We start from the raw sequence: 19,070 nt of genomic DNA, 5'->3' as shown, positions 1-19,070 counted from the left end.
GGGGAGACTACACCTTGCGACACTTGGATCTCTTATAAACACACTTTGTAGGGAGTTGGATTTCGCAACCTTTAATCTTTTGCACACCAAGTGTGTTATTTTGTCTGTGTCCATTTTGGGATATTAGTGGTTTTATCATATATATAGTATACACGTTTCTAAAGTGCCTTACAACTGGTATTAATCCAGTATTCCAACGCCAGAGACTCAACCAGTGACTATCACATAGAAAGGCACAGGATCTATCTCTATATCCCAGTTTCACCATGAGTCAAGGGGATGTATCAACTTGCTCTGCGCCTCAGATCGTATTCCAAGAGGCGGTGAAGCAAGGTAACACAAAGGAACTCCACTCGTTGCTCCAGAACATGACAAACTGCGAATTCAATGTCAACTCCTTCGGGCCCGAAGGACAGACGGCGTTGCATCAGTCAGTCATCGACGGGAATCTCGAACTTGTAAAACTGCTGGTGAAATTCGGAGCCGATATTCGATTGGCGAACAGGGAAGGGTGGAGTGCCTTACACATTGCCGCTTTTGGAGGACATCAAGACATAGTCCTATACCTCATCACTAAGGCAAAATACTCTTCTGGCGCACGGTGATCTGCTACACTGCTGTCAGGTAAACACACGGAAAGCCCTTATAAATTAGCGTTTCGATCTATAGTTGTGCCAAATTATAGCCTACAAAACACAGTAACTTCCCTTTCATCAAAACCAAACGGGGGTCTCTCTCACTCGTGAGTCAAACACCACATGGTTCTTGTATCCGCTTCAGCATAAAAAAAACGCCATTTTGGTGGGTTGGTACTAAAGCTTTTTCCTTGAACGTGTATAATAGATTGGGACGTATAAAATAACTAAGCCAGTGTTTGGGTCCCGAGACCTGATAGCAGCCTAGTTTTACGCAGCGATAGACTTTCTATATGTTTTTGTCGCGGTTACATTGAAACACTTCTTTATTGGGCTTCGTATTGAGGTGTCGCCCTGTAGCTGCGGTGGTCACTTTGTAAGACCCTTTTAAATGATTTTATATACTGAAAGATGGCACTTGTTGCTGTGGCTGCATGCTGGAATATATGAAAGGGAAGAAAAGGTGAACACGGGAAATGAAGGCCATCCTGTATTTGGCTATTATTTCTTTTTTAAATTATAGAATTTGATCTATTTCAAAGAGCAGCATTATTAGGCCTATATATATATATATATATATACCCAACTGGCATTTCCAGATGTGTAATCATTGTAACGACTATTGACTTAATGTTGTTAAGTACTTTACACAATAGCTTTACTTTGTTTCTTTATAATAAAAAAAAGTAGCTGAATGCGCCCTGCCTTCTTCAAGCAGGCTGCTGGCATGTATCAATGTCTTTTCAGGCCAGTGCGACCGCAGTGTCAATGGTTAATGTGATATAAACCGCTGCTTTCGCTTTGTATCAAAACGTCAGGAAAGTGGCATTTGGAATTCACTTTAATCTCCTTTCAGTATTTTAACGAACAACACCCTGGTCATCACTGTGAATACAGGCTGGGTTCTATTTATGAAGGTACATTGACAAGATGCATTTTGAAAATTCTGTGGTTATTCTTTTCAAATCAAATCTGTTACGTTTAAGAAATATTTAGGGTGACTTATAAAGCTGCTTCAGACTCTATGCTTATCATAGTATAAACTATCCTGTGTGGAGACCCCATGTCACAATAAGCCTAAATTTGACCTTGCTAAAGAGAGACTCTTCTTTGTCCCTCATTAACTTCTTGTTTGGTTTTCTTTGCCAACTACCTCGACTGTAAAGTATTCAAAACCATTGGACTCTTGCTCACTCACAACACTCCAATATGGGGAGTCACACACATCCTTTAGCACAGTGGTTCGCAACCATTTTTGGTTACTGTACCTGAAGTACCCCCTCATGTGCATTTTACCAGTAGGCCTAGGGTCTGAGTCTTCTCAAGTACCACCTGTGGATAGGCCAAGAACCCCCAGGGGTCCTAGTACCCCCTAGTTGGAAACCGCTGATCTAGCCTATCCCCAAGCCTGTCTATAGGCCAAAATAATGCTCATACCCACACAAACATTTTAAATAATAGCTATTTTAGCAGTAGGCCCCAAGCCAATGTTATTTAACCCGGTGATATAGGCTAGGAGACAACTATGGTGTTTCTTCTGCAAAGCAATAATGTCTATTTCATATTAATCAAGCCCGTTTCTTATCTTCATCTGGGATGAATTTATTTCCCACACTACAACCAAACCAACCAAGCGTTTTTTTTGTTTTTTTTTGCCTTTCTGTAAAGGTATGGTTGCAAACACACATTGCCGATTAAAAAATATTATAAAAAAATACATTATATAGTCGTTCTGTTTGAAGTTTCTATTTAGTCACAAAAATTGCATTTTATTGCCTGACTTATAAATGCAGGGAGTTTTATTGCACAAAATGCAGAGCCTTTTACTCCCCCTGGTGCCTGTCCGGGTAACTGCAGGAGTTGAGGCTTAAAAATAGTTACTACTGAGCAGGAGTAAAACATTTTATTACTGTCATGTTATGATGACTAACATCTACATGACTATTGCAGGATATATATAACAAATGGTTTAAACTGCCTGCTGCATTTTGAAAGTCATGGCACCATAATGTTTGTTTCAATGCTGCTTGTATGTTTTATATTTGATTTTACTCAATGGCCAACAGTAAGTGAAAGACAAATATCTGATAGCATCACAGTCATTCAATGGAAATCCCTGTGTGTGTGTGTGTGAGAGAGAGTGCACATGCGTGCATGAATGAATGTGTATATATGTCTGTGTCTGCTGCATTCATCTGTCTGTTGTGTCCTGAGTGAGTTGAGCTGTGTTCCCCTTCCCTGGCCTGTGTGTGGCCTGCTCCTCTCCTCGAGTGTGTGGCTTTATGTTGCTACCTGGGGGTCTTCCCTCGCTACAGTAAGGAGAGACACCAGGGATTAAGGACTGTCCTTCCATGTACCTGGAAAAGCAAACTAAAGCCATTAGAAAGAAACATCAAGGAATAGATTGGTTTTAGTGGAACAAAAAAATATGCATCGCTTGTCTTAAACTTGATATTTTTTATATATATATATATATATTTTAAATATTGCACTGACTGTTGTTGATTTAAGTTGACTTTTTATCAAGTCAAATGTATTGTTTTTCCAAATAGAAAAAAAGGAACACAACAAAATACTATTGTTCAAAACATCTCCAGGTTGTAATGTTGTGTGTTAACTTTGTGAAACATCGTGTTCAGGCAAAGATTGTTTGAATCTTTGTGATCGGGTATGTGTTTATATACAGTACCAGTCAAACGTTTAACACCTACTCATTCAAGGGTAGGTGTAAAAAACTAGAGAAAACCCCATGAATGAGTAGGTGTTAAACGTTTGACTGGTACTGTGTATATATATATATATATAATATGCTGAAATATCTTGCAGCACTTTCTTTTCTGAAGTGCTGCCTCCCTCCTGTTGTTATGAAAGGGGAAAAATACATTTGATGGTAAGATCATTGTTACAAAACAAATTGCACAGCGTATGGTTGTTCTACTTAAGTGTCATAACATTTATGGCCCGAGAGAGGGCGACTGGATAGGTGTCAATGAATGAGAGAAAGTGCTGACGTTTAAAAAAAACATTTTTTTGGGGGGGGGACACATGTTCTGTTTTCATTTTGCTTTTTTTCGAGCGAAACAAAAACAAATGTCTGAGTTTAATGAGAGATGCTGAGGTTCCATCGTGTTTTGATTTTGGGTTTTCTTGTTTTTGTTCTGTATTTTTTGTTTTTGAACGTTTGTAACACTGTGATCATGATGTGTGTTGAGGAAATGAGTGCTGTAATATTTTTGTACGTTTGTGTACAAGCCAGTAAAAAAATCTTTAAACTCTGTGTGTCTATGCATGTTTCATTTTCCCTAACCCCAGGCAGTCCCAGCCCCCGTTACCCATAGAGAAGAATAGTGATGGGCACAGACCCCCCCTCTCCTGTTCTCCCAGGCTAGCCCAGATCCCCTCTCCCCTCCTCTCTCCCGTTCTCCCAGGCTAGCCCAGATCCCCTCTTCCCCCTCTCCCAGGCCATCCGGATTCCCATTCTCTCCCTTTGTTATTCAGTCAGCCTCATCTTTTCACATGCTGGATAAAAGAGCCACGCACATGATTGTGGGTAGTTCTGGTTTATAGAAGGCAGGGTCCCCTCCCCAGTGTGTGCAGGTTTTATGTTACCCTCTCTCTCTCTGTGTGTGTAGTCTGAGGAAGGTCCTTAACTCAACTCTCTGGCTCTGCAACACTATTCCTCTTCTCTCTATTAACCCCCTGGGCACTCTTGTCTGTTTCTCTCTTTTTCTCCCTGTCGGTCTCCCTCTCTCTCCCTCTATCGGTCTCGCTCTCTCTCTCCCTCTGCCGGTCTCCCTCTCTCTCCCTCTGTCGGTCTCGCTCTCTCTCTCCCTCTGTCGGTCTCGCTCTCTCTCCCTCTGTCGGTCTCGCTCTCTCTCTCCCTCTGGTGGTCTCGCTCTCTCTCTCTCCCTCTGGTGGTCTCGCTCTCTCTCTCCCTCTGGCGGTCTTGCTCTCTCTCTCCCTCTGGCGGTCTCGCTCTCTCTCTCCCTCTGGCGGTCTCGCTCTCTCTCTCCCTCTGGCGGTCTCGCTCTCTCTCTCCCTCTGGCGGTCTCCCTCTCTCTCTCCCTCTGGCGGTCTCCCTCTCTCTCCCTCTGTCGCTCTCTCTCTCCCTCTGTCGCTCTCTCTCTCCCTCTGTCGCTCTCTCTCTCCCTCTGTCGGTCTCGCTCTCTCTCTCCCTCTGTCGGTCTCGCTCTCTCTCTCCCTCTGGTGGTCTCCCTCTCTCTCCCTCTGGCGGTCTCCCTCTCTCTCCCTCTCTCTCCCTCTGCTCTGGCGGTCTCCCTCTCTCTCGCTCCAATTCAAAGGCTTTATTGGCATGGGAAACATGTTTACATTGCCAAAGCAAGTGAAATAGATCAATAACAGTAAACATCACAAGTTCCAAAAGAATAAAGACATATCAAATTTCATGTTACAGTGTTGTAGTGATGTACAAAAGGGAAAGTAAACATAAGTATCTCTCTCTGTCTCTGTCTCTGTCTCTGTCTCTCTCTCTCTCTCTCTCTGTCTCTGTCTCTGTCTCTCTCTCTCTCTGTCTGTCTGTCTGTCTGTCTGTCTCTCTCTCTGTCTCTCTCTCTCTGTCTCTCTGTCTCTCTGTATCTCTCTGTCTCTCTCTCTCTCTCTCTCTCTGTCTCTCTGTCTCTCTCTGTCTCTCTCTCTCTGTCTCTCTCTGTCTCTCTCTCTCTGTCTCTCTCTCTCTCTGTCTCTCTCTCTCTCTGTCTCTGCAGCCTAATTCCATGCAGTACATATCTTTAGATGTATTGTAGTGGTAAATAAACCAAGACTACTAAAGCTTTGTGTTGAAAGACTAAAGTCACCCCTGCTGTTGGCTTGAGACCACATAGTTGCTGCTTGCCCTTCTATTCTACCTCCTTTCCCTCTCTCTCTCCCCCATTCTCTTTCTCCCTTGCTCTCCTGTCGCTCTCTCCGTCTCCCTGGCGCTCTCTCTCTCCGTCTCCCTCGCGCTCTCTCTCCATCCCTCCGCCTCCCTCCCTCGCTCTTGCCACCTCTCCGTCTCCCTCGCTCTCTCTCTGTCTCTCTCTCCGCCTCCCTCTCTCCATCTCCTTCTCTCTGTCTCCCTCGCTCTCTCCACCCCTCTCTCCGTCTCCCTCGTGCTCTCTCTCCACCCCTCTCTCCGTCTCCCTCCCTCGCTCTCTCTCCACCCCTCTCTCCGTCTCCCTCCCTCTCTCTCTCTCTCCTTTGCTCTCTCCGTCTCCCTCGCTCTCTCTCCACCCCTCTCTCCGTCTCCCTCGCTCTCTCTCCACCCGTCTCTCCGTCTCCCTCCCTCTCTCTGTCTCTCCTTTGCGCTCTCCGTCTCCCTTGCTCACTCTCTCTCCACCCCTCTCTCCGTCTCCCTCGCTCTCTCTCCACCCCTCTCTCCGTCTCCCTCGCTCTCTCTCCACCCCTCTCTCCGTCTCCCTCCCTCGCTCTCTCTCCTTTGCTCTCTCCGTCTCCCTTGCTCGCTCTCTCTCTCCACCCCTCTCTCCGTCTCCCTCGCTCTCTCTCCACCCCTTTCTCCGTCTCCCTCCCTCTCTCTCTCTCTCCTTTGCTCTCTCCGTCTCCCTTGCTCGCTCTCTCTCTCCACCCCTCTCTCCGTCTCCCTCGCTCTCTCTCCACCCCTCTCTCCGTCTCGCTCTCTCTCCACCCCTCTCTCCGTCTCCCTCCCTCGCTCTCTCTCCTTTGCTCTCTCCGTCTCCCTTGCTCGCTCGCTCTCTCCACCCCTCTCTCCGTCTCCCTTGCTCGCTCTCTCTCTCCACCCCTCTCTCCGTCTCCCTCACGCTCTCTCTCTCCACCCCTCTCTCCGTCTCCCTCGCTCTCTCTCCACCCCTCTCTCCGTCTCCCTCACGCTCTCTCTCTCCACCCCTCTCTCCGTCTCCCTCACGCTCTCTCTCTCCACCCCTCTCTCCGTCTCCCTCGCTCTCTCTCCACCCCTCTCTCCGTCTCCCTCATGCTCTCTCTCTCCACCCCTCTCTGTCTCCCTCGCGCTCTCTCTGCACACCTCTCTCCGTCTCCCTCGCGCTCTCACTTCTGCAGGATGTTTTTGTTGAGTTGGATTTTCATTGTCCAGCGGCTGAGTTGGCTGCCGTCCCAAAGCAGAGCTGCTGTACAGCAGAGCAGAGAGGTCCGCTAATAGATTCTTCATGTGCCTGCCACACATCCAAGCAGGAATTTGGAAATTATTTTAACAGAGTCCCCCCAACGAAAAGAGAGACAGAGAAGAGGACTGTGTTTGTGTTTCAGTGGGGAGTGTGTCGGTGTGTGTGTTCATCTTGCCTGAAAGAAGCTGGGTGTGATAGTGCATACCCCCTATCTGCCAACGATCTCATGCAGGGGTTTCATTTGCTCAAAGTATGTTTTGTGTATGTTTTGTGTATGTTTTGTGTATGCTTTTGTGTATGTTTTGTGTATGTTTTGTGTATGTTTTGTGTATGCTTTTGGTGGGTGGTGAATGTGTCAGCACTGTTGTAGTGTTCTCTCGTACTTCAGCAGAGGTGAATGAAGAAGGTGAACTGAACATTGCTCATACAGCTCCACCGGATCAATGCATTATCTACAAAGTTAAAGGATTATTTTATTTATTTAACTAGGCAAGTCAGTTAAGAACAAATTCTTATTTACAATGACGGCCTAGGAACAGTGGGTTAACTGCCTTGTTCAGGGGCAGAACGACAGATTTTTACCTTGTCAGCTCGGGGATTTGGTCCAGCAGTTACTGGCCCAACGTTCTAACCACTAGGCTACCTGCTGCCCCAAAGAGTCATCACATGATGTAAAACTCGTCATACCGGCTGTATTTCTGCTTGCTTGAACGGCAATAGCTCAGATAAACATGAAATGACCCCGCTAATCGATAGAACCTCGCTCAGACATGCACAACATGGGTGAATCTTTCCTTCAAGAACGTACCGTACGGTCACTCCACAGCTAGCTTGAAATGTAGTCGATGGAGCCAAGAACGTACTGTAAGGTCACTCCACAGCTAGCTTGAAATGTAGCCGATGGAGCCAAGAACGTACTGTAAGGTCACTCCACAGCTAGCTTGAAATGTAGTCGATGGAGCCAAGAACGTACTGTAAGGTCACTCCACAGCTAGCTTGAAATGTAGCCGATGGAGCCAAGAACGTACTGTAAGGTCACTCCACAGCTAGCTTGAAATGGAGCCGATGGAGCCAAGAACGTACTGTAAGGTCACTCCACAGCTAGCTTGAAATGGAGCCGATGGAGCCATCCAATTAAGACCTTTTGGGTGTCTCAAACCGTTGGAACATTGTCAAGGAGGGTGGTCGCTTGTGTTAGCAAAGCAGAGGTCTCGAGTTCCAGCCAGGTATTTAGCCCAATCAGGGTGGTACTCGCTAAGCAGGCAACATGACGTCTGTAACATGCATGTGCCTAGTGTCCACTTTTGATGTGATCTTGTGCTCTAAGAACTGTTCCTCAGTTGTCTACTTCCCAACACACACCAAATAGGCCTACTGGTTTTATGACACAGTCCCTTGTGTCTCACTTGGTAGAGCATGGCACTTGCAACGCCAGGGTTGTGGGTTGTGGGTTCAATTCACACAGAGGACCATATGAAAATGTATGAACTCACTACTTTAAGTCGCTCTTGATAAGAGTGTCTGCTAAATGACTAACATGTAAATGTAAGTGAGCATGCAGAGGTATTAAAGAAAAAATCCACTCAAAAACTAGATTTTTTGTGATTAATCCACTGTTAATATAGTCCCAAAGTGTTTTGCATGTCAGCAGTCAAGTTTTCCAGATATTGGGTTTTCAAGAAGCAAAATGTCACTTGCCTATAACATTATGGTGATGCTGCAAAATGCATCATATGCTGCAAAACGCATTAAATGCTGCAAAATGCATCATATGCTGCAAAACGCATCAAATGCTGCAAAACGCATCATATGCTGCAAAACGCATTAAATGCTGCAAAATGCATCATATGCTGCAAAACGCATCAAATGCTGCAAAACGCATCATATGCTGCAAAACGCATCAAATGCTGCAAAACGCATCATATGCTGCAAAACGCATCATCATGATGATGTGGCAAGTGACACTTTGCTTCTTGAAAATCCTATATCTTGAAAACTTGACAACTGACATGCAAAACATTTTGGGACTATATCAACAGTGGATTAATGAACAATAAAATACTAAAATATCGTTTTTTGAGTGGATTTTAAGTTAGTTTAAGAAGGCAGGCTGGTTGGAACAGTAGACAACATAAAATACACTGGGACACACTGGGTATGTGGTGTTCAGAGGCTGATGGGGCTCTGAGACCTAGAGAGAGAAACAATATTAAATGATGCATCTACAACTTCTTTTGCAAAATACCGTACAAGACAAACATGATTAAATTACTTAGCCATACAAGACAAACATGATTAAATTACTTAGCCATACAAGACAAACATGATTAAATTACTTAGCCATACAAGACAAACATGATTAAATTACTTAACCATACAAGACAAACATGATTAAATTACTTAGCCATACAAGACAAACATGATTAAATTACTTAGCCATACAAGACAAACATGATTAAATTACTTAGCCATACAAGACAAACATGATTAAATTACTTAGCCATACAAGACAAACATGATTAAATTACTTAACCATACAAGACAAACATGATTAAATTACTTAGCCATACAAGACAAACATGATTAAATTACTTAACCATACAAGACAAACATGATTAAATTACTTAACCATACAAGACAAACATGATTAAATTACTTAACCATACAAGACAAACATGATTAAATTACTTAGCCATACAAGACAAACATGATTAAATTACTTAACCATACAAGACAAACATGATTAAATTACTTAGCCATACAAGACAAACATGATTAAATTACTTAGCCATACAAGACAAACATGATTAAATTACTTAGCCATACAAGACAAACATGATTAAATTACTTAGCCATACAAGACAAACATGATTAAATTACTTAGCCATACAAGACAAACATGATTAAATTACTTAGCCATACAAGACAAACATGATTAAATTACTTAGCCATACAAGACAAACATGATTAAATTACTTAGCCATACAAGACAAACATGATTAAATTACTTAACCATACAAGACAAACATGATTAAATTACTTAGCCATACAAGACAAACATGATTAAATTACTTAGCCATACAAGACAAACATGATTAAATTACTTAGCCATACAAGACAAACATGATTAAATTACTTAGCCATACAAGACAAACATGATTAAATTACTTAGCCATACAAGACAAACATGATTAAATTACTTAGCCATACAAGACAAACATGATTAAATTACTTAACCATACAAGACAAACATGATTAAATTACTTAACCATACAAGACAAACATGATTAAATTACTTAACCATACAAGACAAACATGATTAAATTACTTAGCCATACAAGACAAACATGATTAAATTACTTAACCATACAAGACAAACATGATTAAATTACTTAACCATACAAGACAAACATGATTAAATTACTTAACCATACAAGACAAACATGATTAAATTACTTAACCATACAAGACAAACATGATTAAATTACTTAGCCATACAAGACAAACATGATTAAATTACTTAACCATACAAGACAAACATGATTAAATTACTTAGCCATACAAGACAAACATGATTAAATTACTTAACCATACAAGACAAACATGATTAAATTACTTAGCCATACAAGACAAACATGATTAAATTACTTAACCATACAAGACAAACATGATTAAATTACTTAGCCATACAAGACAAACATGATTAAATTACTTAGCCATACAAGACAAACATGATTAAATTACTTAGCCATACAAGACAAACATGATTAAATTACTTAACCATACAAGACAAACATGATTAAATTACTTAACCATAGAAGACAAACATGATTAAATTACTTAACCATACAAGACAAACATGATTAAATTACTTAGCCATACAAGACAAACATGATTAAATTACTTAGCCATACAAGACAAACATGATTAAATTACTTAGCCATACAAGACAAACATGATTAAATTACTTAGCCATACAAGACAAACATGATTAAATTACTTAGCCATACAAGACAAACATGATTAAATTACTTAGCCATACAAGACAAACATGATTAAATTACTTAGCCATACAAGACAAACATGATTAAATTACTTAGCCATACAAGACAAACATGATTAAATTACTTAACCATACAAGACAAACATGATTAAATTACTTAGCCATACAAGACAAACATGATTAAATTACTTAGCCATACAAGACAAACATGATTAAATTACTTAGCCATACAAGACAAACATGATTAAATTACTTAGCCATACAAGACAAACATGATTAAATTACTTAGCCATACAAGACAAACATGATTAAATTACTTAGCCATACAAGACAAACATGATTAAATTACTTAACCATACAAGACAAACATGATTAAATTACTTAGCCATACAAGACAAACATGATTAAATTACTTAGCCATACAAGACAAACATGATTAAATTACTTAGCCATACAAGACAAACATGATTAAATTACTTAGCCATACAAGACAAACATGATTAAATTACTTAGCCATACAAGACAAACATGATTAAATTACTTAGCCATACAAGACAAACATGATTAAATTACTTAACCATACAAGACAAACATGATTAAATTACTTAGCCATACAAGACAAACATGATTAAATTACTTAGCCATACAAGACAAACATGATTAAATTACTTAGCCATACAAGACAAACATGATTAAATTACTTAGCCATACAAGACAAACATGATTAAATTACTTAGCCATACAAGACAAACATGATTAAATTACTTAGCCATACAAGACAAACATGATTAAATTACTTAACCATACAAGACAAACATGATTCAATTACTTAGCCATACAAGACAAACATGATTAAATTACTTAACCATACAAGACAAACATGATTAAATTACTTAGCCATACAAGACAAACATGATTAAATTACTTAACCATACAAGACAAACATGATTAAATTACTTAGCCATACAAGACAAACATGATTAAATTACTTAGCCATACAAGACAAACATGATTAAATTACTTAACCATACAAGACAAACATGATTAAATTACTTAGCCATACAAGACAAACATGATTAAATTACTTAACCATACAAGACAAACATGATTAAATTACTTAGCCATACAAGACAAACATGATTAAATTACTTAACCATACAAGACAAACATGATTAAATTACTTAGCCATACAAGACAAACATGATTAAATTACTTAACCATACAAGACAAACATGATTAAATTACTTAACCATACAAGACAAACATGATTAAATTACTTAGCCATACAAGACAAACATGATTAAATTACTTAACCATACAAGACAAACATGATTAAATTACTTAGCCATACAAGACAAACATGATTAAATTACTTAGCCATACAAGACAAACATGATTAAATTACTTAACCATACAAGACAAACATGATTAAATTACTTAACCATACAAGACAAACATGATTAAATTACTTAACCATACAAGACAAACATGATTAAATTACTTAGCCATACAAGACAAACATGATTAAATTACTTAGCCATACAAGACAAACATGATTAAATTACTTAACCATACAAGACAAACATGATTAAATTACTTAGCCATACAAGACAAACATGATTAAATTACTTAACCATACAAGACAAACATGATTAAATTACTTAACCATACAAGACAAACATGATTAAATTACTTAACCATACAAGACAAACATGATTAAATTACTTAACCATACAAGACAAACATGATTAAATTACTTAGCCATACAAGACAAACATGATTAAATTACTTAGCCATACAAGACAAACATGATTAAATTACTTAGCCATACAAGACAAACATGATTAAATTACTTAGCCATACAAGACAAACATGATTAAATTACTTAACCATACAAGACAAACATGATTAAATTACTTAACCATACAAGACAAACATGATTAAATTACTTAACCATACAAGACAAACATGATTAAATTACTTAGCCATACAAGACAAACATGATTAAATTACTTAACCATACAAGACAAACATGATTAAATTACTTAACCATACAAGACAAACATGATTAAATTACTTAGCCATACAAGACAAACATGATTAAATTACTTAGCCATACAAGACAAACATGATTAAATTACTTAGCCATACAAGACAAACATGATTAAATTACTTAGCCATACAAGACAAACATGATTAAATTACTTAACCATACAAGACAAACATGATTAAATTACTTAACCATACAAGACAAACATGATTAAATTACTTAACCATACAAGACAAACATGATTAAATTACTTAGCCATACAAGACAAACATGATTAAATTACTTAACCATACAAGACAAACATGATTAAATTACTTAACCATACAAGACAAACATGATTAAATTACTTAACCATACAAGACAAACATGATTAAATTACTTAGCCATACAAGACAAACATGATTAAATTACTTAACCATACAAGACAAACATGATTAAATTACTTAGCCATACAAGACAAACATGATTAAATTACTTAACCATACAAGACAAACATGATTAAATTACTTAGCCATACAAGACAAACATGATTAAATTACTTAACCATACAAGACAAACATGATTAAATTACTTAGCCATACAAGACAAACATGATTAAATTACTTAGCCATACAAGACAAACATGATTAAATTACTTAGCCATACAAGACAAACATGATTAAATTACTTAACCATACAAGACAAACATGATTAAATTACTTAACCATACACGACAAACATGATTAAATTACTTAACCATACAAGACAAACATGATTAAATTACTTAGCCATACAAGACAAACATGATTAAATTACTTAGCCATACAAGACAAACATTATTAAATTACTTAGCCATACAAGACAAACATGATTAAATTACTTAGCCATACAAGACAAACATGATTAAATTACTTAGCCATACAAGACAAACATGATTAAATTACTTAACCATACAAGACAAACATGATTAAATTACTTAGCCATACAAGACAAACATGATTAAATTACTTAGCCATACAAGACAAACATGATTAAATTACTTAGCCATACAAGACAAACATGATTAAATTACTTAGCCATACAAGACAAACATGATTAAATTACTTAGCCATACAAGACAAACATGATTAAATGACTTAACCATACAAGACAAACATGATTAAATTACTTAACCATACAAGACAAACATGATTAAATTACTTAACCATACAAGACAAACATGATTAAATTACTTAGCCATACAAGACAAACATGATTAAATTACTTAACCATACAAGACAAACATGATTAAATTACTTAACCATACAAGACAAACATTATTAAATTACTTAACCATACAAGACAAACATGATTAAATTACTTAACCATACAAGACAAACATGATTAAATTACTTAGCCATACAAGACAAACATGATTAAATTACTTAACCATACAAGACAAACATGATTAAATTACTTAGCCATACAAGACAAACATGATTAAATTACTTAACCATACAAGACAAACATGATTAAATTACTTAGCCATACAAGACAAACATGATTAAATTACTTAACCATACAAGACAAACATGATTAAATTACTTAGCCATACAAGACAAACATGATTAAATTACTTAGCCATACAAGACAAACATGATTAAATTACTTAACCATACAAGACAAACATGATTAAATTACTTAGCCATACAAGACAAACATGATTAAATTACTTAACCATACAAGACAAACATGATTAAATTACTTAGCCATACAAGACAAACATGATTAAATTACTTAACCATACAAGACAAACATGATTAAATTACTTAGCCATACAAGACAAACATGATTAAATTACTTAACCATACAAGACAAACATGATTAAATTACTTAACCATACAAGACAAACATGATTAAATTACTTAGCCATACAAGACAAACATGATTAAATTACTTAACCATACAAGACAAACATGATTAAATTACTTAGCCATACAAGACAAACATGATTAAATTACTTAACCATACAAGACAAACATGATTAAATTACTTAACCATACAAGACAAACATGATTAAATTACTTAGCCATACAAGACAAACATGATTAAATTACTTAACCATACAAGACAAACATGATTAAATTACTTAGCCATACAAGACAAACATGATTAAATTACTTAGCCATACAAGACAAACATGATTAAATTACTTAACCATACAAGACTAACATGATATGATTAAATTACTTAACCATACAAGACAAACATGATTAAATTACTTAGCCATACAAGACAAACATGATTAAATTACTTAGCCATACAAGACAAACATGATTAAATTACTTAACCATACAAGACAAACATGATTAAATTACTTAGCCATACAAGACAAACATGATTAAATTACTTAACCATACAAGACAAACATGATTAAATTACTTAACCATACAAGACAAACATGATTAAATTACTTAACCATACAAGACAAACATGATTAAATTACTTAACCATACAAGACAAACATGATTAAATTACTTAACCATACAAGACAAACATGATTAAATTACTTAACCATACAAGACAAACATGATTAAATTACTTAACCATACAAGACAAACATGATTAAATTACTTAGCCATACAAGACAAACATGATTAAATTACTTAGCCATACAAGACAAACATGATTAAATTACTTAGCCATACAAGACAAACATGATTAAATTACTTAGCCATACAAGACAAACATGATTAAATTACTTAACCATACAAGACAAACATGATTAAATTACTTAGCCATACAAGACAAACATGATTAAATTACTTAGCCATACAAGACAAACATGATTAAATTACTTAGCCATACAAGACAAACATGATTAAATTACTTAGCCATACAAGACAAACATGATTAAATTACTTAACCATACAAGACAAACATGATTAAATTACTTAGCCATACAAGACAAACATGATTAAATTACTTAGCCATACAAGACAAACATGATTAAATTACTTAGCCATACAAGACAAACATGATTAAATTACTTAGCCATACAAGACAAACATGATTAAATTACTTAGCCATACAAGACAAACATGATTAAATTACTTAGCCATACAAGACAAACATGATTAAATTACTTAGCCATACAAGACAAACATGATTAAATTACTTAGCCATACAAGACAAACATGATTAAATTACTTAGCCATACAAGACAAACATGATTAAATTACTTAGCCATACAAGACAAACATGATTAAATTACTTAGCCATACAAGACAAACATGATTAAATTACTTAGCCATACAAGACAAACATGATTAAATTACTTAGCCATACAAGACAAACATGATTAAATTACTTAACCATACAAGACAAACATGATTAAATTACTTAACCATACAAGACAAACATGATTAAATTACTTAACCATACAAGACAAACATGATTAAATTACTTAGCCATACAAGACAAACATGATTAAATTACTTAGCCATACAAGACAAACATGATTAAATTACTTAACCATACAAGACAAACATGATTAAATTACTTAGCCATACAAGACAAACATGATTAAATTACTTAACCATACAAGACAAACATGATTAAATTACTTAGCCATACAAGACAAACATGATTAAATTACTTAACCATACAAGACAAACATGATTAAATTACTTAACCATACAAGACAAACATGATTAAATTACTTAGCCATACAAGACAAACATGATTAAATTACTTAACCATACAAGACAAACATGATTAAATTACTTAGCCATACAAGACAAACATGATTAAATTACTTAACCATACAAGACAAACATGATTAAATTACTTAACCATACAAGACAAACATGATTAAATTACTTAGCCATACAAGACAAACATGATTAAATTACTTAACCATACAAGACAAACATGATTAAATTACTTAGCCATACAAGACAAACATGATTAAATTACTTAGCCATACAAGACAAACATGATTAAATTACTTAACCATACAAGACTAACATGATATGATTAAATTACTTAACCATACAAGACAAACATGATTAAATTACTTAGCCATACAAGACAAACATGATTAAATTACTTAGCCATACAAGACAAACATGATTAAATTACTTAACCATACAAGACAAACATGATTAAATTACTTAGCCATACAAGACAAACATGATTAAATTACTTAACCATACAAGACAAACATGATTAAATTACTTAGCCATACAAGACAAACATGATTAAATTACTTAGCCATACAAGACAAACATGATTAAATTACTTAGCCATACAAGACAAACATGATTAAATTACTTAACCATACAAGACAAACATGATTAAATTACTTAGCCATACAAGACAAACATGATTAAATTACTTAGCCATACAAGACAAACATGATTAAATTACTTAGCCATACAAGACAAACATGATTAAATTACTTAGCCATACAAGACAAACATGATTAAATTACTTAACCATACAAGACAAACATGATTAAATTACTTAGCCATACAAGACAAACATGATTAAATTACTTAGCCATACAAGACAAACATGATTAAATTACTTAGCCATACAAGACAAACATGATTAAATTACTTAGCCATACAAGACAAACATGATTAAATTACTTAGCCATACAAGACAAACATGATTAAATTACTTAGCCATACAAGACAAACATGATTAAATTACTTAGCCATACAAGACAAACATGATTAAATTACTTAGCCATACAAGACAAACATGATTAAATTACTTAGCCATACAAGACAAACATGATTAAATTACTTAGCCATACAAGACAAACATGATTAAATTACTTAGCCATACAAGACAAACATGATTAAATTACTTAGCCATACAAGACAAACATGATTAAATTACTTAGCCATACAAGACAAACATGATTAAATTACTTAGCCATACAAGACAAACATGATTAAATTACTTAGCCATACAAGACAAACATGATTAAATTACTTAGCCATACAAGACAAACATGATTAAATTACTTAGCCATACAAGACAAACATGATTAAATTACTTAGCCATACAAGACAAACATGATTAAATTACTTAGCCATACAAGACAAACATGATTAAATTACTTAGCCATACAAGACACACATGATTATATTAAACAAACCACCAACTGTTGACAATCATTTGTGGGGTTTGTGTTTACATGGCAGTATAATAATCTCCAGTTTAGCTGGCAGATTCCACCATTGTTTTGAGGATTGTGCAGAAACGACGAAGGACCAATCAGAATACAAACCTGTGGATTGGGAGTTAAGCTACTTTTGTTCACAAGTTGCAAAGGGATACTATGTTATTGAATCCCTGCTATAAAGTTATCTTTGCGTAAAACATTGTAAATGGTTTTGTTCACCATTTCTGCACAAGGATTGACAGGAGGGTTGTGTTGATCAACTTGTTGTTATCAGCTTGTTATCAGCTTGTTATCAGCTTGTTATCAGCTTGTTATCAGCTTGTTATCAGCTTGTTGTTATCAGCTTGTTATTATCTTGTTATCATCATGTTGTTATCAGCTTGTTATTATCATGTTATTATCATGTTATCATCAGCTTGTTATCAGCTTGTTATTATCATGTTATTATCATGTTATCATCAGCTTGTTATCAGCTTGTTATCATCATGTTGTTATCAGTTTGTTATCAGCTTGTTATTATCATGTTATTATCAGCTTGTTATCATCATGTTGTTATCAGTTTGTTATCAGCTTGTTATTATCTTGTTATCAGCTTGTTATTATCTTGTTATCATCATGTTGTTATCAGCTTGTTATTATCATGTTATTATCATGTTATCATCAGTTTGTTATTGTCATGTTATTATCATCATGTTATTATCATCATGTTATTAGCTTGTTATCATCAGCTTGTTATTATCAGCTTGTTATTATCAGCTTGTTATTATCAGCTAGTTATCATCATGTTATTATCATCATGTTATTATCATCATGTTATTATCAGCTTGTTATTATCAGCTTGTTATTATCTTGTTATTATCATGTTATTATCATGTTATTATCAGCTTGTTATTATCAGTTTGTTATCAGTTTGTTATTATCAGCTAGTTATTATCAGCTTGTTATTATCTTGTTATTATCATGTTATTATCAGCTTGTTATTATCAGCTTGTTATTATCTTGTTATTATCATGTTATTATCAGCTTGTTATTATCAGCTTGTTATTATCAGCTAGTTATCATCATGTTATTATCATGTTATTATCATCATGTTATTATCAGCTTGTTATCAGCTTGTTATTATCAGTTT

At 35.9% G+C, this 19,070-nt stretch overlaps 1 protein-coding gene across 1 annotated transcript; it reads left to right on the top strand.

The window, feature by feature from the left end:
• The first annotated feature begins 123 nt into the window (after nucleotides 1-123).
• LOC139538314 (notch-regulated ankyrin repeat-containing protein A-like) lies at nucleotides 124-756 on the top strand. The gene has a single exon (XM_071340222.1). It carries the CDS (start codon nucleotides 267-269, stop codon nucleotides 603-605), a length of 339 nt encoding a protein of 112 aa, XP_071196323.1. The 5' UTR covers nucleotides 124-266; the 3' UTR covers nucleotides 606-756.
• Nucleotides 757-19,070: the final 18,314 nt, after the last annotated feature.

This window comes from Salvelinus alpinus, chromosome 1 (genome assembly GCF_045679555.1).
Source record: "Salvelinus alpinus chromosome 1, SLU_Salpinus.1, whole genome shotgun sequence".
Classification (NCBI taxonomy): Eukaryota; Metazoa; Chordata; class Actinopteri; order Salmoniformes; family Salmonidae; genus Salvelinus; species Salvelinus alpinus.
The sequence above is the reverse complement of the archived record's forward strand: the minus strand, read 5'-3'. Positions and strand labels throughout refer to the sequence as shown.